Raw genomic sequence first — 27,430 nt, forward strand, 5'->3', positions numbered from 1 at the left:
CACTATCATCAATTCAATGCCATTTGCCAACTCATAATAATCCTGGGATATCCAGATATACAATTAGTGGAAGACTAAATGATGCTGGGCTCAGATCTCAACATCCATTAAAGAATATTCATAAACAGTGTCATCTTGCATAGTGCTGCTTTTGCACAAGATGGACAGTTTTCAATTGGAGAAATGTGATCTTCAATGATGAATCATGCTTCTCTCTCAGAGTTGATGACTGCTGCAAATGTATCTGGAGACGGAGAGGTGAGTAGTCCAATGTACCATTTGCTACCAAGCAGCACACAGCCAGGGCATATGGTGTGACAGTGTGGGAAGCAATCAGCTGAGACGGGCATTCACCATTAGTTTTGCTGCAAGGTATGTTGGTGACATTATGCAGCCAATCATACTGCCTATGCTAGTAGGCCATCCAGGTTCTGTTTTCCAGCAGGATAACACTCAGCCACATACAGCATAACTTTTCCAGCAATGTCTTTGATGTGTTAATGTCTGCTAGGTTGCCATTTGAACATGTTGGGGCTGACAATTTCAGCCATGTATGTCCCAACTCACTGACCAGTTTCTTCATTTGTGGCACAATCTACCATTGAAGGACATTTTCAACTTAACCCCTTCCGGTACGATTTAATAATGAAAAGTGTGCATGAAATAATTAATATCATATTTTTAAATTGAATATAATCAGACTTTATTGCTTTATTGGCGACAACACACAGTATACACATAAAAAATGTTAGCAAATGTTAATTCTAAGATGTTTTTTATTTTGAATGCATAAATAAAAAATATTTAAATATTGAATTTTGGAACAATATTGAAAGAACTTTTCACACCATTTAACTGAAGTTAATTCTTCACACCAACCATAAATAAATCTTATACACTTCATGAAACTCAACAGTCGGTGACTTTATCGCTTGCACCGGCGAAATGGAAATTCGCGCCGGCCAAACGGAAAAGTACCGTTTTTCCTTTACAGAAATATATATTGACCGATGCTCACACTAAATTTTTACAAAATGAAATCTTACAGACTAACAACAATTCGGCCGTGACTTGTACCAAGAAATTCTAACGGTAAACAATATGTGATAGGATCTGTGATATTTCCACAAGTAAAAAAGGTGTTGCCAAATTCAGTACACTAGAAATTTTAAACTAAATTAATTATCATATTCAACAGTATGCATGACGAGTGTAGCTCGTCATTGTGCGATATGGCATGAAAAACCAATGACGAGCTAGACTCGTTATTTTACCGGAAGGGGTTAATTGACTCTGTGCCCAACCGAGTATTGACTTGTATAGCTGCCAGGGATAGTTTTACCACGTACTGATTTTCACATTCTTTGTATTTCTACTAGTAAAATAAAAACTTTTTTTCACCTCAATTTTTTATCATTTGTTTATCTTTTTAAACACTATACTATTGCTTAGTTTTGTAGTCATGGCTCAAGTCTTTCTGGGTGCATGTTTTTTTTTTTTTTCAACTGTAGGTATTAGCATTCTTATGAAGTATTAGCATTGATATTAGTGTTATTGTGAAGTTTTATTGGTACTTCCTTATTATGCAGCTCCCAATTTTTAAATGCCATGTTGCACCAGGATTATTTTAATTCTCTCATATATTTTGTTGCTGCCATGATTTCACAGTTGCTTTTAATAGAGCAGGGTTTCTTAAACTTTTTTCAGTTGCCACCTCTTTTTATCACTGTGATTTTTTCATGACCCCCAGGACCCTATAATATTTACAAAAATTTATGGGACCCCATAAGTATTGCCCAAATCCGACACACGCATGAGTGAAACTGTCAATTTTTTAGTTTGCACTGTAATATACTATTGCAGTTTTAGGTCATTAATTTTAAGTTCTAATTTTAACATAGAGCAATGTGAAAATTTTTATTAAGTAACAGACGAAATGGCCGCGTCACATGCAAAGCAAGAAAAATGAATGTTAATATTATAAAAAGAATGCGTCAAAACATTTTCATTTTTTTCTTTGTCTGTATTATCTTATCTTTATTTATTTTCAGATACTTTGTGTAAAAATCTTTGGTAATTGTAAAATTTTTATAATAAGTTAAAGAAATATCAAAACTGCTAAAATTTTTGGCGACCCACAGTTTAAGAAACCCTGTAATAGAGCATTAGTAACATTTTTCTTGGTGCTTTTTCCTTGCGGATATGCTACATGAACTCTGTGAGGTTAAGACTCATAATGATGGAGAACCATGCCTCATTGACTACTCCAACACTAGCAGAGCCTCACAGTCTTTCAGCATTTTGTTTCTGAGCATTTAGTTGTTGGATCTGCAAGATGAAATGTATGGTTCACAGTAAAATGTCTTTAACCAGCTTTTGCAGTTCTGTTTTATACAACAGACTGAATAAATTATCCATCCTTCTTGTGTGTGGTTAATGATTTTTGTCATGTGACTTCCTAGAATCTTGGGGAGAAAGAATTCATCAGTTTCTTGCATATTCAGAACTTTCCAAATACCCAGAACTGTGGAAGAATCCTGCCAGCTTTCCCATGTGAATAGCATTTTGTCTATGTCCACGATTTTTCAGGGTCATTGATTCATTTAATTGATATAGATTTGGTATAGAGAATATATTTTCCTCACAAAACTCTTCCTGTCAGTAGTTGTACTTTTGTAAAATTTGAGTTGCTTCTCCCACCATTTACTTAATCAACTTCATTTCCTTTGCTCAACAATAAATAAATAGCTTAGCTGTTACAAACATTATTCTAAAACTACCGACGAATCGCCAAAATATGAACCTATCGCCAAAATATATTCATTTCCTTCAGTTGTAGCTTTTTCACGTTGCAGCTCCGAAGGTTTCCACTGATATGTAATCTTACTTAAGATCATCTTTTCATGTTTGAATGCAAGGTAAAATGCATCTTTTTTTGGGAAAAGGTATACCACACAAAGTCCAAAATCTGGTTTCGTTGGGACTTCAAGGATCCTGGATTTGAGATTTTTCCAGGTGTTAGATCATCAGCTTTAAATCTAGTAAGATGACATGTAGAAATTACGAAATTAAAAATGTGAAATAATGAAGCATTTGTGGCTTAAGGGAATCAAAATTTACAAAAAAAGTTCAATATTTATTTATTTTGTTGAACATTTCTTTCAGTGTAAGTTGTTTTGTTTTTTATGCTAGTATTTTCTCTTTAATTCTATAGGTGTATACATAATTTGTTGTTAAATTTCAAAGTTCCCTTGTTCATGTCCTATAATTACCATATTATGAATTCCCACTAAATTATCAGTCAAAATTTTTTTCATTCTCAACTACCACCTGATCACTTCTTCACTGTTGGCAGTGATATTTTCTGAATTTAGAGCCATACTACAGATTTTGCCATCCATTAGTTGATTAATGCATTATCACCACAATGGAAAACTTTTGTCAGCTTTATTTATTACTACATCACATTTTTTGACAAATTCCATTAACAGGAAAATTTTGCCTTTTGTTCGCGATATCTGAAACCTTGAAATTGGCTATCATTGTAAAGTTTAACTAGTATCCGCTATACACTATTGATGATGTATCATGAGATTTGCAACTAGAGACGTGTGGTTTTCTAAATATTCTCTTGCTTCTGTCACATGTTGAGGAAGTTAGGTCAGAATTACATTAGTTTAGAATTTGTTATAATTATGTCTATTTCCTGCATATGCTTAAGGCTTATCCAAGTCCAGAATAAATTAATTCCTGTATGTTCTTAAGGCTTTTGCAGACAAATCAATTAATTCAACAGAGTAAAATGTAGTCTTTGTAATTTATAAAATTTATTTTTTGCATATGGAAAGAAATTTCTTTTCAATTTCTCCTTGTCAACACGTTCACACTTTGAAGTACTTTTAGCTGAAATCTGTAATCAGTGCTAAATGATTACAGACTTTCTCAACATAAAAGGTTATCATGCTCTTTGGTATTCAATTACTGTTGAACATTGAAAATGCCGTGGCTTGAAAAACAAACATTTATTACAGAGCAATACACGCAGAGAGTGAAAATGTTTACAGAGGTTATATATATAACTTTACAGCAGATCATGTTTTAATAAATCATAAGCAAGACGCATAAAACAACCAATCAAAAATAACACTAGGAAATATAAAAAAATAGAATAGGATTAAGTTTCAGAATATATCGGACCTGACAGGAAGCTATATTTCCTTTTAACCAATAAGAATGTGATTACAAATTTGTCAGTAATTACTAATATTTTTTTAAAAAAGAATTGTTTAGATATTGCTTTGTTAGTCATTTCTCAAGCTATCATGATAGTTATGCGATGATGAAAGCAGAAAATAATAAATAATGCTTTGCCAGGTTGTTGTCAGAGATATTATAAGTTATTCAGTAGGTATAAAATCAGGCGTTTTAATACAGAATGTTTTGTTTGAGATGTATGCCGAACAAAAAGATGGGTATATAACTAAATTATTGATCATGCAGATTTATGCTGTACCATAGTCGTATCTCCGCCAAATAAACAAGACCTGTTCTAGGCTAAATATTTACTTATATATACAACTATGTACAGATTACATTTTAGAAAAATTTTCAAATACATTTTCATTACAGTAGAGCGCGCAAAGCCAGCGTCCGCTCTTTTTGCTTTCACATCTCAATCTCCTCTTACTTTTTCCCACCTGCAACCAGGGGGAAGTCCACTCCCCTCTTCCAGCCGAGGCGAGAAGAGGGTTCTCTGTTCCTTCTTTTAGGGTGGGTGGCCAAGTGTTCTTCAGAGAAGGGGAACGTTACAGCTCCTTCCCCCTTCGAAGAAACATTTTGCTCATCAAAATGTTTAAGTATATTTGAGATAAAGAGTTCGTTGCACTTATACATAAGGAAAAAAAATCACATAGAAGTACCGTGATATTACATCAAAGCTAGTGACACAATTAAAATACATAAATTTCACAAAAGAATACAGAGATAAATACAAGCATATTTTTTTAAGTTGCAGACCTGCTTAGACTGTCAGCATTTTTATGGCTCTTCCCAGCTCGATGAATAACTTGGAAATTATATGGCTGCAGGGCTAAAGCCCATCGCATTAGCCTGGGATTAGAGTCTGCATTAGTTTTTAACCAAACCAAGGGGTTGTGGTCAGTAATTATAGTAAATTTTGGACTGTCCAAATAATAATGCAATTTTTTTACAGCAAAAACTATACTTGCGCATTCTTTTTCAGTTGTGCTGTACTTAGCTTCCATCACAGAAAACTTCTTAAGTACAAGATGGGATGTTCGGTGTTGTTCTCATCCATTTGTGTTAATACTACTCCCATCCTTAAATCGGAAGCATCAGTTTGTACCATAAATTCTCTATTAAAATCTGGTGTGTGTAGCACAGGTTCCTTCGTTAATTTTTCCTTCAACTGAATAAATGCGTCTTTGCATTCCTTTGTCCAAAGAATTTCCCCTTCTTTGCTTTCCCCTTTAAGGCATTCGTCATTGGAGAAGCTATAACCGAAAACATGGGAATATACCTGCTGTAATAACCTGCCAAACCTAAAAATGCCCTTATTTGAGTTTTTGTTTTCGGAGTGGGATAATCAGCTACTGCTTTAACCTTTGCCTCAGCTGATCGTCTGATTCCCTGTCCTACGATGTGCCCCAGATACGTTACATGGTTTTGAGCAAAACGACATTTTGACGACTTAATAGTCAAATTTGCCACAGTTATTTTTCCCAAAATGCAATTTAAATGCTTCAGATGATCTTCTTAAGTATTGGAAAAAATAGGAACATAGTCTAAATACGAGACAGCAAAGCCTTCACACCCTTTTAATAGTTCAGCCATCAACTTACTGAAAAAGTAGGGAGCGTTTTTCAACCCAAATGGCATACGCAGTGGTCTATATGTTCCAAATGTCGTGACGAAAGCAGCCAATTTTGGGCCCTTGGACTTTAAGGAATTTGCCAGTATCTTTTTGCCAAATCTAGAATTGCTATGTACCTGGCAGATGAAACAAGCTCCACTCTTTCCTCTATATTTGGCAAGGAAAAGAATTCAGTGCATATTACTTCATTTAGGCGCCGGTAATCTATACACGGTCTCGGGTCTTTCCCGGGTGCCTTCACTAGAATCATAGGCGAAGTGTAGTCAGATTCCCGTACCTCAATTATGTGCAAATCTAACATCCTCTGAATCTCTGTTTTCAAAATTTCCGTTTGCCTTAGGGATGCTTTATAGGGTCCGGATCTAACTGGTTTGTCGCTTATTAATTCAGTGTCATGCACTACTAATTCCATTATTGCCGGCTCTTTGGAGAAATTCTTAGAAAATCTCTTTAGTAAATCTCGTAATTGATCTACATGGCAAGATTCCCGTTCCTCGATTATGTGCAAATCTAACATCCTCTGAATCTCTGTTTTCAAAATTTCCGTTTGCCTTAGGGATGCTTTATAGGGTCCGGATCTAACTGGTTTGTCGCTTATTAATTCAGTGTCATGCACTACTAATTCCATTATTGCCGGCTCTTTGGAGAAATTCTTAGAAAATCTCTTTAGTAAATCTCGTAATTGATCTACATGGCAAGGTTCCAACCGATCTTCTAAGCTGCTAGATTGGATGATGTCTTTGAAATCGTAAATGTTAGGATTTGGATCTAGATACGGAAAATCGACCACTTGATCCACACCTTCTTCATTCTTACTTTCAGGTGATAAAGCATTGATTTCCTTAGATCTTTTATAATAGGGTTTTAACATATTTACATGATAAATATGAGACTTCTTTCCTGACATTTTTACAATGTAATTTGTATCCGATATTTTATTTTCGATAACTCTCGGCCCCAACCACTGGGCTGCCAGGTTATTCAGTTTCGATGTAGCGAAAACCAACACTAAATCCCCTTTTTTGAAATCACGCTTCACGGCGTTTCTGTCATACCATAGTTTACGTTTAATTTGCAGTTCTTCCATTCTTCGCACTGCGATCTCCTGACACCGTTTTAATTTATTAATCAATTCGAAAACATATTCAGTTACTGGATTTTCTTCATTCTGCTTCTCCGTCCAGTGCTCAAATAATAAGGTTTCGGGTGTCCTTAAATTCCTACCATGCACTAATTCGGCAGGTGAAAACCCGGTGCTTTCATGGGTTACCGTTCTTAAGGCAAACAACGTCGAGGGAAAGTGTTTTTCCCAATCCGTTCCAGCTTCCAGACATAGAGCTCCTAAGAGTCGTTTGATTGTTCTATGAAAACGTTCGATCGGATTCTAACCAAACTATGACTAACCTTAATCCTTAACTTAACTTATCGAAAAATTTCGTAGTAAGTGCACTTACGAAAGACGTTCCGAGATCACATTGGATTTCTTTCGGAAAACCCATATGACTAAAAATATTAATCAGGGCATCCGTCACAGAAACTGAACTTACATCACTCACTGGAATAGCGTCAGGGTATTTAGACAACAAGCATGCGGCTGTTATTAGGTAACGTTTTCCCGTTGAACTGACCGGCAGGGCATCAATGTTTAATTTAGAAAAAATTTCTTGAATGATGGGTACTAGTTTCAGAGGGGCTTTTTTAATTTCATTTGGTCTCCCGGCTCGTTGACATTTGTCACAGGAATGAACGTAATCTTCAATTTCCTTATAACAACCAGGCCAAAAAAAATAACGTAAAAGCCTATCCTTCGATTTTGTAACCCACAAATGAGCCGAAGTTCCCTCGTGGCATAATGCTTGGATCTTCTTCCGAAATTCTATTGGCCCTACTAGCATTTTTTTCTCATTTCCATAACGATCTCTTTGAACTCGAAACAAAAGATCATTCTCAATATGGTAAGTATGTTTTGATGATTGATTTCCATTTCTTAAACTAATAGAGTCGTAAATCACTTTTAATGTTTTACACTTTTTCTGGGAGTCATTAAATGTCCTTCGGTCAGTCTTTATTAGAGCAATTTCTTCCCCCGCTGCTCTCGGCATGCGGTAGCAAAATCTCCATTCCCATGGTAGGGTCGATTGGAGTGGGGGACTCACTGGCCCCGCCTTCCTGAAAAGTCGCTTTTCTCGAAACCCGATCTGCCACTTCCTGTGGGTTTTGACTTTTCTTTCGGGCAAACGGCGTTTATGGAATTTGGAACTAGTGATTGCAATCTTCCTGCGGTTTGATTTCCCAGAATATACATACCTCTGTCTAAATCCTCTCCAACGATTGTGGCTTGAGTTTGGATGAGCCCAATTTCATTCATCTCAAGCTGTACGCATGCTAATGGTAGACATTTCGCTTCCATATCCAAAGGACTTCTCACCCATACTGTTTCTCCCGTAAACATTTCCAGAGTGATATAGTTACGACTCACCAAATCGAGGCATGCTCCGCTGTCCCGCAGCACTTTTATAGGATGACCATTTACTTGTGCGTCCATGATAAACGAAGGCAACAATTCCTCTGCGCTTTTATATTGGTATATGTTGTTTACCATGGCTGGTGATTTGTCCTTTATGAGTTTTGGGCACTGGGGCCTAAGGTGATTTTCTGAGCCGCATTCGAAACACTTAGAAGCCTTTCTCTTTTCAAATGCCTTGTTTTGGCTGGTCTTCATTTGTTCTGCCCAAGACGAAACATTTTTTTTCTCGTCATCCCCTTTTTATCTTTAGGATCAGTTAAATTCCTATCATTCTTCCTTTGGTCTTGATACCCTGGATGAGCTGATTTCTTCCGAATTCCTCTGACATCTTTGTAGTCATCTAACATATCTGCTGACTTAACTGCCGAAGTAACTTTTACCCAGTCTTCCAAGAGATGGTCCTTGACTTTGCTGGCTACTCGACATTTCATTTGATCGGTAACCTTTAGTTTCTCGAAATCATTTATCTCCTGACCGCTTAACCATCCATCTAAATAATTTCTCAGAACAAAACTCAAATCCCTCCATGTTTCATCTGATTTTAGTTGATGCTGAATGAATTTAAGATGGAATTTTTCGGGGCTCAACTTGAATCTTTTTAAGAGCAAAGCCTTTACATATATGTAATCGCATGCCTTATCTTCGGGTTCTTTAGATATAAGTTGAACGATTTCCATGGGCAATAGTACTAACAAATAAGCTACCCAGTCGCTCTCCTCGATACCAAACCTCTTTGCTTGTCTCTCAAACATTGTCAAATACAAACTAATATCCCCACTATTCAAATCAAATTTTTGAATAATTTTTTGTATCTCATGATGAAACTGCTGATTACTTGATCTTGAATTTTCCGATACTGCAGGCGACGATCTACCCATTGCCTCGATCCTTAGCCTTTCTAATTCAAATTGTCTTATCTCCCTAGCCCGGCAATCCTCTCTCTCTTGTTCTCTAAGTCTCTCTTTCTCTAACCTATCATTTACTGTTCCCTCGAAGACACTCTTAATGAACTCTTCATCATATGCTGCACTTTTTTGAATCCGAGATTTTAGCTCCACAATCTTTAGACTCATTGTAGCCTCCTCTCCTAATTCTATTGCTAGGTTATATAAGTCAATCTTTTTTCCCTTTCCCAAGAAAGCCATTTTAACCAAAGTCTTTGAGCTTTGTGCCACACTCAATTTCTGTACTTAGAATTATCGCACACTAATCAAAAATACAATGCTACTGAGATTATCATTATTAATAGTAACCATTAATGCACAGTGATTTTACAAACATCGTAAATGATCTGAATCTTAATATAACAAGAATTCAGTATACTCAGTACTACAATTTTCAAAACGCTTGAAATTCCCTAATATTATTAAAATCTAATACACACTGTGGCAACATTTACAGAATTAATGAATTGAGTTTTAGTAAGTTTTTACCTGAGTACATACTAATAAAAGCAGTAAGTAATTCAATCACAACTTCAATAACAACTAGTACACAATAAACCCAACATCAGTAACAGTCCAATTAAGTAAATTTCAACTGTACTTAATTTAGTAAATCTCAGTTTTCACAACTACAGTAGTGCTGATGTGTTTTCTGATACATTAAAAAAAAACAATATAAAATTGTCAGTAATTCTTATACTGTTAAATAACAATAAAACCAATATACATTAATTCCAAGCACAGTTAATTTTTGTTGGATCTTACATTCAAAAATGTTAAAACAGGGCAAACAATTAACAACAGTAAAAAGACTTTCTGTATTTTCTGTGCTACTGAATTTCTACCTTATTATTTCAAAAATTATGCAAATTGTTATGAGAAATCATTATGAACTAACACCATAACATACGCATACATACGAGTTAAAATGCATAGCAAGGAAGACAATGTATCAACTTTTAACAAAATTAATTACTTAGGATAAGTCACTGCCTTAATGTAAAAATCAAGGTACTTACCCCGTTTGATGACTTGTTAGATGAGGATTCATTGACACTATATCTATTTTGTACGATCTTCGAAATCACAAGATTCCCACAAACACAGAATTTATGTGATCAACTTCTGTAGAACGTGCTGACTCTTCCTTCACAACATGGAACTTTAACATTATAACATAAAAATCAGGATGATTTTGATGAAGAAAACTTGTTGTGCAGAGCCGTGGCGGTTCTCTAAACTATTACTTAGATCAACCGAAGAAACTGAAATTGGAAAAATTACAACACAAAAATCTGGATGATTTTTGATGAAGAAAACTTGTTGTGTAGAACTGTGGCGGTTCTCTAAAATATCACTTGGATCAAATGAAGAAACTGGAATCAGGACGATTCATACGACGTGAAAATCATGATGTTTTTGGTCTGTCAACTTATGTAGATCAACATCAGAATTTGAGCAGATTTCTAAACTGCACAAAATCATGAGGGTGCTGTCGAAACTTCATTGAATCAGGATGATTCGTTCAAAACTGCAAACCTCTTAGAATCAGGATGATTCTACTCAACAGTGTCGAATTCAAACATCACTTCTTCGTTTGACTGGTGGGCCTTTTAAAATCCCACCGCTGCTGCCACCAGTTGTACCATTAGTCGTATCTCCGCAAAATAAACAAGACCTGTTCTAGGCTAGATATTTACTTATATATATACAACTATGTACAAATTATATTTTAGGAAAACTTTCAGATACATTTTCATTACAGTAGAGTGCGCAAAGCCAGCATATGCTCTTTTTGATTTTACATCTCAATCTCCTCTTACTTTTTCCCACCTGCAACCAGGGGGGAAGTCCACTTCCCTCTTCCGGCCGAGGCAAGAAGAGGCTTCTCTGTCCCTTCTTTTAGGGTGGGTGACCAAGTATTCTTCAGAGAAGGGAAATGTTACAATGCTAATAAATGATTGTTTCTTCAGTATGGAGATATTTTATTTAAAGTGAAATTAAGAATCAAGACTCTCTATGTCTTTTATTATGAAAAAGTATCAAAATGCACATGCGTTAAGAGCACCCCCCCCCTAAAAAAAGGAAAGAAAGAAAATTTTCTGGGACCCAGATTTTAGATAGTTCCTTTTATTGTATGTCCAGATCTCTTATTTTGTGCTGTAGTTACTTTCTGTACTTCTCAATAAATCAAACATTTTAAACATTTATTGAAAAAATGTATAATGAGGAGAATAATGAGTGATTGTAAAATGTTAATATTTATATTAAAAATGATTTTGAAAATGAAAATATGATAGCATGTTGTTTACTTGGAGCTCTTCTCCTCATGAGCAAACTATAAATGATTATTGTTGGGACAGTTGGCCATTTGAAAATGGTTTGCATTGATGATGTATAGATAATTTTGGTGCAGTTTACAAAATGGGGGCTTTAATAATCAGGAAATACCATTTATTAGTATAGAACCATAATCTAATAATCATACAAAAGATTCATTTAACTGCAAATATTTTCATTTTTTATATAAGCAAATAACATTATGAGTTGGTTATGTAATAATACTGCAGTTAGCCATTGTTTTCTTTAATAATGAATGCTATAAGATAATGTGAATAGGATCTCCTTTTTGAAAAAAAAAAAAAAAAAAAAAAAAATATGTTAATCAATATTTTTCATGCTAGTTTGCATAACAATGTTTGTGTCTTAGTCTATTAACATCAGGAGCCTTTCTCTAAACTGGTATTTCATTTTTAACTTTTCACAAATGCAAACATTTACTTTTCAATTTATATATGACCAGCGATAATGTGTATGTGTGATCTCTAAATATCTCAATCAATTTTTGTCATATATGAGTTAAATCTTTCATATATTTTTTTTTTTTATAATCGGTATAAACTTTTCTTAATTGTAACTAAGGACTGAGAAACCACATAAAAATTAGATTTTGTATTATATACAAAATTGACTTTGCTTAAATTTAAGAATGCCAAAATAGGAATATTTATGCCATTTAAAACATTTTTGTAACTGGAAGTATATGTTTACAGTTTTCTGGTGGTCTGAATGAAACTCATACATTTTGACCTCATTTTGTGGAACTATATATTTCTCCCTTTCAAATGATAAAAAAAAATTTTTAGATTTTTTTTTGTTTCTTTGTAGATATTTTAATGAACAGAAGTTTTTTATGTATTTATTCAGGTTTATACTGCTGATTTAGAGCATAGGAAGGAAATTGCTGATTTGTCTTCAAATATTGAGCAGCTTCGTGCAGATTTAGAATTTCAAGAGCATAAACTTGGAGAAAAAATAAAGGAACAGGAAGAATTAGTAAATGGTTTACAAAAAGAAAAAATCAAATTACAGGTGAATTTAGTCTGTTTTTATAGTTCTAAAATTTATTTAAATTCATATCTTTATATATTTTTCATAAATAAATTGAAATGCTTTAAAACAATTATTACTTAATACTCTTATTTATTTTGCATCTAGGTTTCCAACTGATGATTTAAATCAGGAACAATAATTTAAATTTAACTGAAAACAGTTGCATTATAATTGAGGACCGCAAGAATAGGTGCAATTTTCATATAGTTAAAAAATTAATTTTTAATGTTGAGAGGTACAGTTTTAGAATAATAAAAGTAGTTACAATAGAATTTCAGTTATTTGAACACTGCCAATCTATATTAGGCATATCACACTCAGTACCTCTGGTGGGCTAGATAGTAATAAGTGTGCTATGGTGCAGGCCACAACGGGAAGAGAAGCCCTTTTCATACTTAATGACAAATTTAAATAGTGAGTAAATACATAAGATCTTATCTAACACCTTACAAATAGGAGAAACATAAATAAAACCTGATAGATATAATTACATATTTTTTCTTTCCTTACACTTGCCATCTAGTTTCTGCAGACAGCTTTCAAATGTCTAGAATCATGTTGTTCACAGTAGGAATTTTCGGAGTAGAGGTCAGATATATGTCTATTAACCTGGATCTTTGGAGACTTGTTCCTTTTATAAGTGAGGAAAGTTGTTCACATTCATACATACTATTGAACATCGAAATATTGTGTGATGCTTGTTTATGGCTGTACAGGAATCTTTCAGAGAAGTATTTTCCAAATTCATAGATACCCATACCATTGAATTTTTGCATTAGAACCCAGTCACACTGAATTTCTGTTAACTGAATTAATTTGTAAACTGGCTGGTATGCTTTTAACATCGATAGAGAAAATATTTTTATGATGAGACCATCTTAAGAATCCTTTTTTGACATTTGTGGTTTTATATATGCCTTGATGTTCAAGGAAATTTAAACTTTTATTAATGTATTGCGATTACATGTTTTTTGTTATTTTCTTGGGTGAACCGAGGGTGGAGTAAAAATGAGCCAAGGACTGCAAGTTTGAGATGCCTGGTCTGAGGGGGAGGGGAACAAAAGCAATTGGATTGCCCTTTTCCTGTGGGCCAAACATGTTTGCTTTAATGTGCATGACAAAATTTTATTTCTTCATTCCTCATACTTCATTTAAACTAGTGTTCTACTCTTAACAATAAAAAATTATTTGAATTATACAAAATACAAAACACTCTTATTTTCCAAAAATTAAAGGATGGATTTATTTTGATTATATGTAAGCATAAATTCATCTATTAAAAAAAATTCTGGAGATATATCAAAAGCTAACAGAGTATGAGTGATTGTAATCACATAGTATCATCATACACATAAATTCTTCGTCTAAAAAGTCAATAAACATAAATGTCTTAATAATATTTACACTATTGTGAAAAAGAAGCCTTTGTTATGGTTAAGCAATGATTTGTAGAGCAAGGAAAATTTTTTACATAGCTTTGTCCTCCCCATAATGAGCTGTTATTCATATTCTCTTTAGAAATATAACTTTTCTGTCACCCTTCCTTAAAAAAAGTATAATCACCCTTCAGAGAAAACAGAATTTAGAAGTTGAATCATTGTTAAGTTGTATGTTATGTTAAATAATTATCACAACAGCAACATAAATGTGAAAAAGGGGCCAAGTTGGGGAGAAACAATGTTCGGGTAATTGATGTCACCGATAAGAGGTTAGATCTAAATGATGGCAAGTTCTATAGCAGTTACACTGTAGCTGTAGGAATGTACATTGTTCTTCAATTCATATGAAAGCAATTTATTACTTTCTCTGGTATCGGATTTCTAGTTTGGCAAGTTTTATTTGTCATAAAAATAAATTTAAATAAATTGATTTCTCCAATTAGAAATTAACTTGCCAAGTTAGAAAGCCGTTATCAGAAAGTAATAATTTTTATTTTTTTAATGAATTCAAGAACATTGTACACTGCACCAAAAGAAATGGGACAGTTCTATATCTCGCATTCTACTGGGCCGATTGAGGAGATTCGAACTGCGTTTTTCATGTCTCAAAAGTGCGACTTAGGATATACACTTATGGACCAAAAATTAGCGCACCAAGAAGGAGTCGTCAAAATAAAATGAAATTTTACGTACGTAATGACTACGTTGATTTAAGTAAATGATAAGAAAATCAAAGAAAAAGGATAATTTATTTCAGAGAAAAAGGCAAAAGAATGGAGGCGTTAATACTCCATTGGACCCCCTCTAGCGCGAATGCACAATGTGATATGATTGGGCATTAAATCATGCAAGTTCTGTATGATGTCTTGAGACATTTCGTTCCATATTTGTTGTAACTTTGCCTCTAGTTCGTTCAAACTCATGGTATGCCCAACTCGTCGTCCCAAATGATCCCAGATATGCTCGATTAGAGACAAATCTGGGGATTGGGCAGGCCAAGGAAGGGTAGTAACAGTGTGGAGACAAGTCTTGTGACACCCTTGCCGTATGAGGCCGAGCATTGTCTTGTTGAAAAATGGCTTTTGGGAGCCGTTGCATGAGTGGCAATACATGTGGTTGCAGGATTTTATGAACATACCACTGAGCTGTCATGGTGCCACAGAACAATACTATGGGTGACCGTGTGTTGTAGGCAATGGCACCCCATAGCATTGCACCAGCTGTGGGAGTGATGTGTTGGTGTACAGCAAAGGCAGGATTGAGGCGTTCACCACGGGCTCTCCACACACAAACACGATTGTCATCACTGCCGAGATTGAATCTGGATTCGTCATTAAAGATGACCTGGTTCCATTCTGCTGCAATCCAGTTTCCTCGTGCTCGACACCACTCCAAACGGAGGCGTCGATGGGTGGGCATCAAGGGCAGCACATGTAATGGGCACCGCGATACCAACTGTCCTTCAGACAGGCGCTTTCGTATGGTTCGAGAAGACACAGGGGCCTCTAGTGAAGGTGCTACCTGTGCCTGGATGGCGACCAATGAAGCAGTTGGCTGTACACGTGCATTTCTTACGATGGGGCGGTCTTCTCGACAACTGATTTGTCGAGGGCGTCCTGAGCCTGGTCTTCGTGTGCATTACATTTCTCGGGTTCACTGATCCCAACACCTCCTCACAACACAATCAGAGCGGCCTAATTGACGAGCTATTCACCTAGCTGACCACCCAGCTTCCATCATCTCGATGACTCTCCCCCTCTCAAACTGGGACAACTTCTCATATTGCCTTCGAACATGGCGTAATGGCATGTCTACCTCAGCTCTTCCTTTGTAAATGCATCTGAGCATCTGAGTTTATTAGCATCTGGAAACTGGTGATCAGTGCAACGCCATCTGTTGGTGATGTTGTCAATGGCTAGTTATGAGTATTATGTGGTTTAATCTCGATAATAATGTAATGTATATGCCTAATAATCTACCTTGATGTCAAATTTCAAGTATCTACGTCATTTAGAAGTGGTCTAGGTTTTTGATGAGGGAGTGAGTCTATCAGTGAGTGATAAAAATTATGCTTTTCAGACCTTAATAATTCTATAACTGTAAGAGCTATATTAATAAAATTTGGGATTCTAGTTTTCAAAGAAGCTCTCTCTATTAGACATACAAAATTGCAAATTTGTAGGTCTAATAGTTTTTTGAGTAATGCGAAAGTAGCTTGAAATGGTTCATGTAAGATGCACATGGCTGGTGTCTCGTTTCTTTTCCATCTGTTCCGAACTTGGCTGACACACTGCCATGTGTCTAAATATTAATGAAACCTTTGAAAAAAATATCCACTGTAATTCCTTAGCTTTTTAATTTTTTTTTGAAGCACCAGTTTATAACAGTGAGATGTTGGTGCAAATTTTGTTTTTTTTCTTTTCGCAAAAGAATCACACTGTTTTTTTTAAGCTTTTAATATTTCTTTTTATATATCCCACCCGTTTTTTATTTGATTGTGTAGACTAATACAGTCAAAAGTTGTTAATTCGGACACCCATAATCTGGACCTCAAAGCTACAAACTTTCTGCGCATGCGTCGCGTTGACACCTACGCGTAAGACTCTTATGGCTGCGATTATGCGTGTGCGCATGCACATAATACGTTTACACATGTGCGTTTAATGTATAACGGATGGTATAAGCTAAGCTAAAATTATCTAATTCAGTTAATGTTGCAGATTCCATTGTTCCTTAATCTTCGAATTGGATCCAGCTTATTATTTTTTGCAGACTGTTAGAGCAATTTTATAAAAGTAAGCGTGATCTTTCGATTATGTCAAATAGAATTTCCAATATATATTTACTAATATGTAAAGGATCTACAAAGCGAAAGTATGTTTCGAAGTCCATTAAACAGAAAGTGGAATTGGTGCAAAAAATGGATAATGGCATATTCTTTGATTATCTAATCATTCCGAAATATGTTTATCAATTTCACGCTGCTCTGCGAAGGAAGGGAAACGACGCGGCGTGCAATGAATTGGAAGTTGATCTGTCAGCACTATCCTTATCTTCAGGGCAGATGTTTTTATTTTATTTGACTTATAATTCCTTACTAAATGTAGTATTTCATCTCAATGTACTCCGTCTTTGATATGATTTAAATCAAGTTCCTCGTCACTATAATTTGCTTCCAATGGTGAAGAAAGTGACACAGAGTTTATTGAAAACGAAAAAATTTCGATTGACAAATTAGTCGGTATTCTCGACACAGCAATTATAGGACTTGACCAGCGTAACTTTGTAACTAAACAAGAAATTATGTCTGTTTAATAGAATTAAAGAGAAAGTATTATCACATGAAATGAAGCAACTTAAACAACTTACATTGAAAGAAATGTTTAATAAAGTAAACAGATAAATATTAAGCTTTTTCTTTTTGTAAATTTTTATACCCTTTAGATCATAATTGTTCTTTATTTCATAAATTACGTTTTCATATTTTTAATTTTATAATTTCTGCATACCATCTTACCATATTAATTCCATACCATCTTACCATAATATTCCGGAAAAATCGATAATCCGGAATCGCCGAAGTCCCAACGAGTCCGGATTAACGACTTTTGACTTTATTTCCTAACATGGATGCTACTGTTATCAGTGGCGTAGTTACAGGAAAATAGCCTGCCCCTGGTTGCACATTTTTGGGTAGGGTATTTTTCATATGAAATATAATTTTAAAGTATTTAGTGATGTAAATAGTCAGGACAAAAAGAAAAATCAGTGATTGATGAAGAATCACAAAATGCTGAATTAGCTTGTGAAAATGAACTAAAGAGAGAAATAGTTTTTAGATTAAACAGAATATTTAAAGAACTCGCAAGGAGTTTTTAGTAACTTCATATTCATGCTGTGATTTTCTTATTTCACCGAAACTTTTGAATTGTGATTTTCTTATTCTACCGAAACATTTGAATGGAAAACATAAGTGTTAATTAATTATGAGTATTATCTGGATGACATTAGTCAGGAAACATTCCTGTTTGAGAAACAAATATTTCAGAATTCTATTTCTGTTACTTCTAGGAAGCAAAAAAAAAAAAAAAAAAAAAAAAAAAAAAAAAAATGTGATAGGAGAGCAGTTTTAAATTTTTACAGTTTATTTTAAAATATGGTTTACAGAATGTGATTCTAAGACTTAGTGGTGGCTGTGGAGCAGTTAGTAATCTGTCGCTTGCTTTCTCTGGGCTTTCGGTGTTTTAACGGAGGCTTGCTCATGGAAACATCTGTGGATCGAATCAGAAGTGCAATACGCAAGTCTTGCATTGGCTGTTTTGAGGACAGAATGTAGGTCCAAATCATGAAAGTGAAATATTTTACCTTATCACAAAAGAACTCTTTGTTGGTGAATTCTATTAATTCAGCTCTTTCAAATTTACAAGTGTTGGCAAGCACCATGGATGCCCACTTCCCCTCCCCCAGCATCTGTTATGCTAATGAGAAAGTGCGACTTGTTTTAATGATTTACACTCATTTCCAAAAGTTAAGCACTGAGAGGAAAATGCTAATTTCTGGAAGCCAATCAGAATTGAAGACGATGCAATTCGCTGCAGAGGTAGAAGGAAGTATGCAAATATGTTAGGTAACAGCCACATGCTTTCATGCCAAGAAATATGCAAAAAAGGCAGTCTTATCAGAAGCCAGCTTTATCAAAGTGTTACAGAAGTTTTTTGTAAGTGCTGATAGAAGGTGTTTAAAATTTTCGTGCAATTTGTTTTCAAGACATACGTGTTTCTATGACTTCCAGAAGACGAATGGAAAATTCTGAGTGCTGGCGTGCTGTGGGGCGCACTGAAGCAGGACAGTCGATCACAGATGTTGCTCTTCTCTTCGGCGTTCATCATTCTGTAATTTCACGTTTGTGGAAACAATTCCAAACCACGCAGACAGTTGTTCGAAGACCCATAGCCGGTCGCCCAAGGGTTGAAAACCCCGCGGAAGATCGATATATTGCTATTGTAGAAAAGCGGAATCGCTGAGCGACCTCCACACGTGTGACATCTATGGTTACAACGTCCATTGGTAAGGCAATATCTGCAGCTACTGTATGCCGAAGATTACATATGAGTGGACTGTATGCTCAGGTACCTCGAGTTTGTGTTCCTCTATCCGTCCAGTCAGGAGGGGCACGATGACAGTAGTGTGGAACATGTCAATTGGAATGTGTCTAACTGGGGCAATGTCATGTTTACTGATGAGTCAGGATTTGCTCTGGAGGCAGATGACAAGAGTATAAGGATATGGCATGAACAATGAACACACAATCAATAGTCTTGAGAGAATATTTTGAGTAAAATTTGATTAAGAAGAACCTAATATCTTCAAAAATGAACAAATGGGTTTCATTTAAGAAATCATATTGTACTACTAGTAGAACAACAAGTGGAGTAAGGAAATAAATTTCTACTATATCATCAATGATTTTGCTAACAGAAAACAAATATAATAGCATTTTAGAATGTTGACATTAAAATTTTATTTTAAAAATAAACACAGAGTTTTTATTTCTATATGTTGATATGTCATTTTGAATCTTTTGGGATAAGAACTGGAGCAAAAAAACTCAGAGACTGTCCTTTCTTAAATGGCAAAATCACGGCTGAACAGCTGTTCTTCAGTGAGTGCTAAGGAGATTTAAAGGAATATTATTTTTATGAAAGGCAGTTAGAGGACTTTGGCAATCAAATGACCATTAAGTACATGTTTCAGAAATTTTAATGTCTAAACATTTTTCAAACAAATATTAAAAAAGTTATTTTGATTATACAAATTTTAGAGTCTTTCATATTTATAAAAATCACACTAAAACATGTATGTTGATCCAAGTGACTTTTTGTCAATGCCATTTCGCTGCAGCTGATTGGTTACCGGCATTTCACTGACAGTCAGGCTGCCAGCAGCTGATTTCCCATGGGTCATTTCACTGTTAAATAGAAATGAAATGCATAATAAAAGTTGCATATAATATGTATAATTGCTTACAAATATGAATACAGTCAACGGATCCGGAATGATCTATAATCCGGACCTCAAAGGTAAAAACTTTCTGTGCATGCGCCACGTTGACACATGTGCGTAGGCGTTTACGCGTGTGCGCAAGACCTTTTATGACTGCGCATATGTGTGTGCGCAAGCGCAGAATACGTTATCGCATGCGCGTTTTATGTATAACGGACGGTATAAGCTAAAATTATCTAATTACCTATATCAGTTAATGTTGATGAGTGCGTTGTTCCTTAATTCCTCTAATTGGATCCGACTTATTATTTTTTGTAGACTGTAAGAGCAATATTATAAAAGTAAACCTGAACTTTCGATGTCAAATAGAATTTCCGATTCTGGAGCTCCCAAAGGATCGTACAAAACGAAAGTATGTTTCGATGTCCATCAAACAAAAAGTGGAATTGCTGCAAAAAATGGATAAAGACATGAAGAATGTGACAGAGAGGTTAGTGAAAACGAAAAATTTCGATTGCCAAGTTAGTCGGTATTCTCGGCACAGCAATTAACGGGACTTGAACAGCGGAACTTTGTAACTGAACAAGAAATTATGTCTGTTTATAGAATTAAAGAGGAAGTATTATCACATAAAACGAAGCAATTTAAACAACTTACATTGAAAGAAATGTTTAATAAAGTAAACAAATAAATATTAAGCTTTTTTTTTTTTTGTAAATTTTGATACCCTTTAGATCATAATTGTTCTTTATTTCATAAATTATGGTTTCATATTTTTAATTTTAGAATTTCTTCATGCCATCTTACGAGATTTAAACTGATGATATCTAATCCGGAAAAATCGATAATCCGGAATCGCCGAAGTCCCGACGAGTCCGGATTAACGACTTTTTATTGTATAACAAATGTTTAATATGTAATTCCAATAAATACTTTAATCCTAAAAATTTATAAAAATGCATAAGTGAATAATTGTTGAGCAGGCAGGAGACAGACTTATCAAGTTGCCTCCAAACGTAACTCTTCAATTATTCAATTCGTGTTTCGTTTCCTGTTACCATGTAGGCAAGGGTAAAAGGAAAATTCAAAACCAAAAGTAAAACCTAATGTTGTGAATTACTAAAAAGAAATTTAAACAAGTGGAATTTAGAGAAATTAGCAAGTAAAGACTAAAATAATTAAAGTCAATTAAGAGTAGAAAACCAAATTTTTTAGAAAAACAAATTTAGAAACTGTTGGTTACAAAAAACTTCCCCGACACGAATTATGCAAATAAATCAAAACGAAACTAGATACTATTTATAAAAAGTACATAAATAATACTAAAAAGGCAAGTAGAAAGTAAGTTTCAATTTAACATACCAACTATATTTGTATTTGGAGAGTGGAACTGCATGCCAAACTAATGATGTTAAGTAGTGTTAACTTTATAAATAGAGGGAGCTAATATAAGGTAAAGTTGAGTGTTAAGCTGCTATCTGTTAGATCTATTTTAAAAACCTATTGCAAACTTTTAGTAATGTAAAATGTGTGTACTGTTGCAAAAAATTTTTTGCTAACTGTGAAGTATTGTAAAAATGTATAAAAAATTGTAAAAATGCTAACTGTAACGTAATGTGAAAATATGGTTGCAAATTATTAAGGATTGTAAAAAATTTTAAATATTTTTGAAATAAATTTAATTTTAATTTTGAAATTAAAAAAAATCTTTTTAATTAATGTAAGAAATTTATTGAAATAGTATTAATTTATTAAAACTGAATTTCAACATTAATTAAAACTTACTGAATACTGGCCAAAAAATAAGGAAAATTAGAAAAAGATAAAAATCGTCATTCAATTCGGGATATAATTGAGACTTTTGAAAAGACTTTATTGTTGGCCCTTCATTAGTAAAAGGAAAGAATCCAGTATTGACTATATACATTTTTACAAATATTTACAATAAATATTTACAATAAATATTTATAAGACAATCCCTTAACTCTTCAATATCCTCCATTACCCTCCAGTTAAGGTTTAAGGTGATGTTATTATACCATAAAGAGTCAAAAAATTATAAAGAAAAGTTAATTCCTGCCTTTTTAATATATAAATTAATAAATTGTGCTGGAACTTGGTTGTTAACTTGAACATTAATTAGCTTTATTATTTCTTCCTTTAAAACTTCTATTTCAGTACACATATTTTTTTATTCTGATTATTTGGCTATAAAAAGTGTTACCTATTACTTTTCTAGAAATATTAGAAATTAGAATTCCAAATAATTAGTTTAATAGTATTAAATTGGAAATTCCTAATTTTATCATATAATTTTGCTGTGTTTAATTATGAATAGGACTAGGTATTCACTATTATCTTGATTAGTATTAGTTTTATTAAGTGTTAAGCTATTTGGGTAAATTTTGAATTGTTCAAAAGCAAATTATTATTGAAAGTTATAATATCATCAATGTATCTAAATGTATTTGCAAATAACTTAATTAATTCATTCTTATTCAAACTTAGTTGGAATTTATATTCATAAGCAAAAAGAAATAGGTTACATATTTGTGTAGAACTGTTTGTACCCATTGGTATTGTGTTTGTACCCATACAGCTCACCTGCTGTGTTAAAGCACAGCAGGTGAGGTGTCTCTTAAACATGTTGAAATTCAGTTTTAATAAATTAAGACTATTGCAATAAATTTATTACTTTAATTATAAAGATTTGAGAATTTTTTTTATTTTCACAATTAAAATTAATTTTATTTCAAAACATTTTCAATTTTTTACAATGCTTAATAATTTGCAACCATATTTTCACACTACGTTACAGTAAGCATTTTTACAATTTTTTCACATTTTTACAATACCTTCACAATTAGCAAAAAAAGTTTTGCAACAGTACACACATTTTACGTTTTTTGTAAAGTTTGCAATAGGTTTCTAAAATAGGTCTAACAGATAGCAGCTTAACATTCAACTTTACCTTATATTAGCGCCCTCCATTTATAAAGTTAACACTACTTAACATCATTAGTTTCGCATACTATTCCACTCTCCAAATACAAATATAGTTGGTATGTTAAATTGAAACTTACATTTTACTTGCCTTTTTAGTATTATTTATGTATTTTTTATAAATAGTATCGCATTTCTTTTTGATTTATTTGCATAATTCGTGTCGGGGAAGTTTTTTGTAGGCAAAAGTTTCTAAATTTGGTTTTCAATTCTTAATTTAATTATTCGAGTCTTTACTTGCTAATTCCTCTAAATTCCACTTGTTTAAATTCCTCTTTCATAATTCACAACATTTGGTTTTATTTTTCGTTTTGAATTTTCCTTTTACCCTTGCCTACATGGTAACAGGAAACGAAACACGAATTGAATAATTGAAAAGTTATGTTTGGAGGCAACTTGATAAGTCTGTCTCCTGTCTGCTCAACAATTATTCACTTATGCGTTTTTATAAATTTTTAGGATTAAAGAATTTATTGGAATTATATATTAAACATTTATTATACATTCTTAGATTTTGATACTTGCACTTGATTTGCATATGCTCCCAGAATTTAAATAATTAATCATTTATTCGTAAGTCAATTTCATTTAAAATTTAATTAACTGTAAATTTGCTTTTTCAGAATAGAGAATGTTTATTGAATTCAAATTTCATTCCTTGCAGCAACGGCACAAGAGAATTATTTAAATTATTTTAACTTTACTATATTCTTTTGAAACAATTATTTACTTATCTATAATATATATATTAAACTTGTTTAAAAATTGTACTTTTTTAAAAACAATTATATAAATATATAAAATAAATAATGCCTTTTGAACTAATTTTAGATCATCGTATATACGTATATGTATCTGTGTCGGCAGAAAAATCTGACATATGTCTGATTTTTGCGCCGACACAGATACATTTCCGAATCTAATGCTAGTGTAGTTCGGTAGTGACTATTCTTAATATATTTTAGAGTATTTTATGGCAGATGCAGCATTTAATTATTATTTGCATTATTTTATTATTACGAATATATTCTATACATTATATTACTGTGTTTTTTTGGGGGGTGGCGCCAAAATGGTATTTTGCCCCGGGTGCCAGTTATGCTCGATACGCTACTGAATTTCAAATACAATGGGGTTGTGGTTGGAAGAGACGGCTGGAATTACAGAGATATTGCATCTGTTAGTAATGTTATTTGAGATGAAGTCAATTGTGGTGGTGCTATTATACCCGCAATGGGTGGGCTCGCCTGGGGCATGAATGTTATAATTATTTGAATGAATGAGTTTAAATATGTCATTTCCTTTTTGGTTAGCAGATTCTTGGTTCCAGCAGGGTTGTTTGGCGTTGAAGTCCCCTCCGACAGTGGTAGAAGTATTAGAATTAAGGTGAAAAAATTCTTGTGTGCTGGGATTATTATTTGGTGGGGTGTATATATTAGAAATTTTGACTTTTTTTGTGTTCTATTGCAATTTCTATTGTGTTACTTTTGAAAGTGGTGCTGGGATTTGGAATTTGAGAGTGTTTTTATGCTCCTTTTAACAAATGTGATGATGCCATCGCCTCTTCCTGTCTCACGATCCGTACGGTAGGTGTTATAATTAGCATAAAGTACATTGAGTGCTGGTCTAAGGTGAGTCTCTTTTATGAGTATTACGTCAGGTTCAATTTCAATAATGAACTTAGATAACTCATCCTTTTTATGGTAAAGACCGTTTGCTTTCCAAGTGAGGATTTTTATGTTGCACCTATTCTTGAATTTATTAGAATTAAAGATGATTTCCTATTTTTTCAATGATTTCGACTACTGCGATTATTTTATCAAGAGGTGATTTCTTGGTTTTAATGTTTTTGAGTCTTTGCATCACTATTGTCTAGATTATTTTTGACGTATTAGGTACTTTCATTCATAGTGAGAAAATACTGAGGACTATGGCTGTCTAGCTGCAGTATCAAGTATCTGCTACAATCAGTGCAAAATATTCACAAAACTAGTACAGGGTTACTCATGTTACATTGGGAAAGAGAGATGAAGTCTGAAATATTTTCAGTGAAATCTTCCGCGTACCCGGAAGAGGAACCTTGTGTGTGTTTTAAAGTATATAGGAAGACATTTGGAAAAATAATCATTTGGGAAACATTTCCATGCAGGCAAGAAATCCATATGTACTAGATACAGTCAAAAGTCGTTAATTCGGACACCCATAATCCGGAGCTCAAAGCTACAAACTTTCTGCGCATGCATCGACTTGACACATGCGCGTAAGACCTTTACGGCTGCGAATGTGCGTGTGCGCATGTGCAAAATACATTTACGCATGCGCGTTTAATGTATAACGGATGGTATAAGCTAAGCTAAAATTATCTAATTTATTTAATGTTGGAGATTGCCTTGTTCCTTAATCTTCGAATTGGATCCGGCTTATTATTTTTTGCAGACCGTTAGACCAAATTTATAAAAGTAAGCTTGAACTTTCGATTATGTGAAAGAGAATTTCTGATATATATTTACTAATATTTAAAGGATCTACAAAGCGAAAGTATGTTTCGAAGTCCATTAAACAAAAAGTGGAATTGCTGCAAAAAATGGATAAAGGCATATCCTTTGTTTCTCTAACCATTCCAAAATCTGTTTATCAATTTCACGCTGCTCTGCGGGGGAGGGAGAGGACGTCGCCGCGGCGCGCAATGAACTTGAAGTTATCTGTCAGCACTATCCTTATCTTCAGGGCAGATGTTTTTATTTTATTTGGCTTATAATTCCTACTAAATGTAGTATTTCATCTCGATGTACTCCATCTTTGATATGATTTAAATCAAATTCCTCGTCGTTATAATTCGCTTCCGATAGCGAAGAAAGTAAAGTAAACAAATAAATATTAAGCTTTTTTTTTTGTAAATTTTGATACCCTTTAGATCATAATTGTTCTTTCTTTCATAAATTACGGTTTCATATTTTTAATTTTATAATTTCTGCATGCCATCTTACCAGATTTAAACTGATGATCTATAATCCGGAAAAATTGATAATCCAGAATTGCTGAAGTCCCGACGAGTCCGGATTAACAACTTTTGACTGTATTTATTTCTAAGTTTTTTGTCCATATTATTATTATAGCTCATCAGTTTAAATCTGGTAAGATGGCATGCAGAAATTATAAAATTAAAAATATGAAACCGTAATTTATGAAATAAAGAGCAATTATGATCTAAAGGGCATCAAAATTTACCAAAAAAAAAAAGCTTAATATTTGTTTACTTTATTAAACATTTCTTTCAACGTGCGCATGCGTAAAGCATACATTACGCATAGTCACCATTGCCACCAGAAAACTATTTGATGTGTATTCGTGATATTTATAATGATAAGGAATTTGATTTAAATCATATCAAAGACGGAGTAGATCGAGATGAAATACTACATTTAGTAAAGAATTATAAGCCGAATAAAATAAAAACATCTGCCCTGAAGATAAGGATAGTGCTGACAGATACAGTTCCAGAACTTCCAGTTCATTGCGCGCCACGACATGTGCACATCGAAACATGCTTTTGCTTTGTAGATCCTTTGAAAGCTACAGAATCGGAAATTCTTTTTGACATAATCGAAAGTTCAAGCTTACTTTTATAAAATTGCTCTAACAGTCGGCAACAAATAATAAGCCGGATCCAATTAGAAAATTAAGGAACAACGCAATCTGCAGCATTAACTGAAATAGATAATTAGATAATTTTAGCTTAGCTTTATCGTACATTATACATTAAACGCGCATGCATAAACGTATTACGCGCACAAGCAAACATGTATGCGCATGCGTGAAGGTTTTATGAGCATGCGCAAAAAGTTTGTAGTTTTGAGTTCCGGATTATAGATCACTCCGGATTATGGACGTTCGGATTAAAGACTTCTATAGAATGACAAAGGCTATTTAGGAAGAGTATACATAGTGACTGCACACAGTTTAAAAATATCTATTGTTCGGAATTAGTCTGGTTTTTTGGACTACACATGTGCATCAGTGATATTGGACAAAAATAAAAAGGAAAAGAAAACTGTTTCTTCATTAAAATTATAGCATAAATTTCTACTAAATTCAAATGGGTTATTCACATTTTTATTTGAATTGTGTTCAAATTTTATGATCAAAATGAAAAAAAAAAAAAAAAAAAAAAATCAAATACATTTATGTAACTGTAACTGTCAATCATTATAAAAACATCTGAAGCATC

At 33.7% G+C, this 27,430-nt stretch overlaps 1 protein-coding gene across 4 annotated transcripts in view; it reads left to right on the forward strand.

Annotated features, from left to right (window-relative positions):
- The window catches only part of LOC118202346 (protein phosphatase 1 regulatory subunit 21-like), a 235,139-nt gene that overhangs the window by 40,978 nt on the left and 166,731 nt on the right, over positions 1 to 27,430 (forward strand). For all 4 annotated transcript variants that reach the window (XM_085817028.1, XM_085817025.1, XM_085817026.1 and 1 more), the window contains one exon: positions 12,572 to 12,736. In XM_085817028.1, coding sequence (XP_085673154.1) covers positions 12,572 to 12,736 — 165 coding nt within the window. The remainder of the gene's footprint in view (positions 1 to 12,571; positions 12,737 to 27,430) is intronic.

This window comes from Stegodyphus dumicola, chromosome 5 (genome assembly GCF_044657685.1).
Source record: "Stegodyphus dumicola isolate Sdum_Otavi_A_Nest chromosome 5, ASM4465768v1".
Taxonomy (NCBI): Eukaryota; Metazoa; Arthropoda; class Arachnida; order Araneae; family Eresidae; genus Stegodyphus; species Stegodyphus dumicola.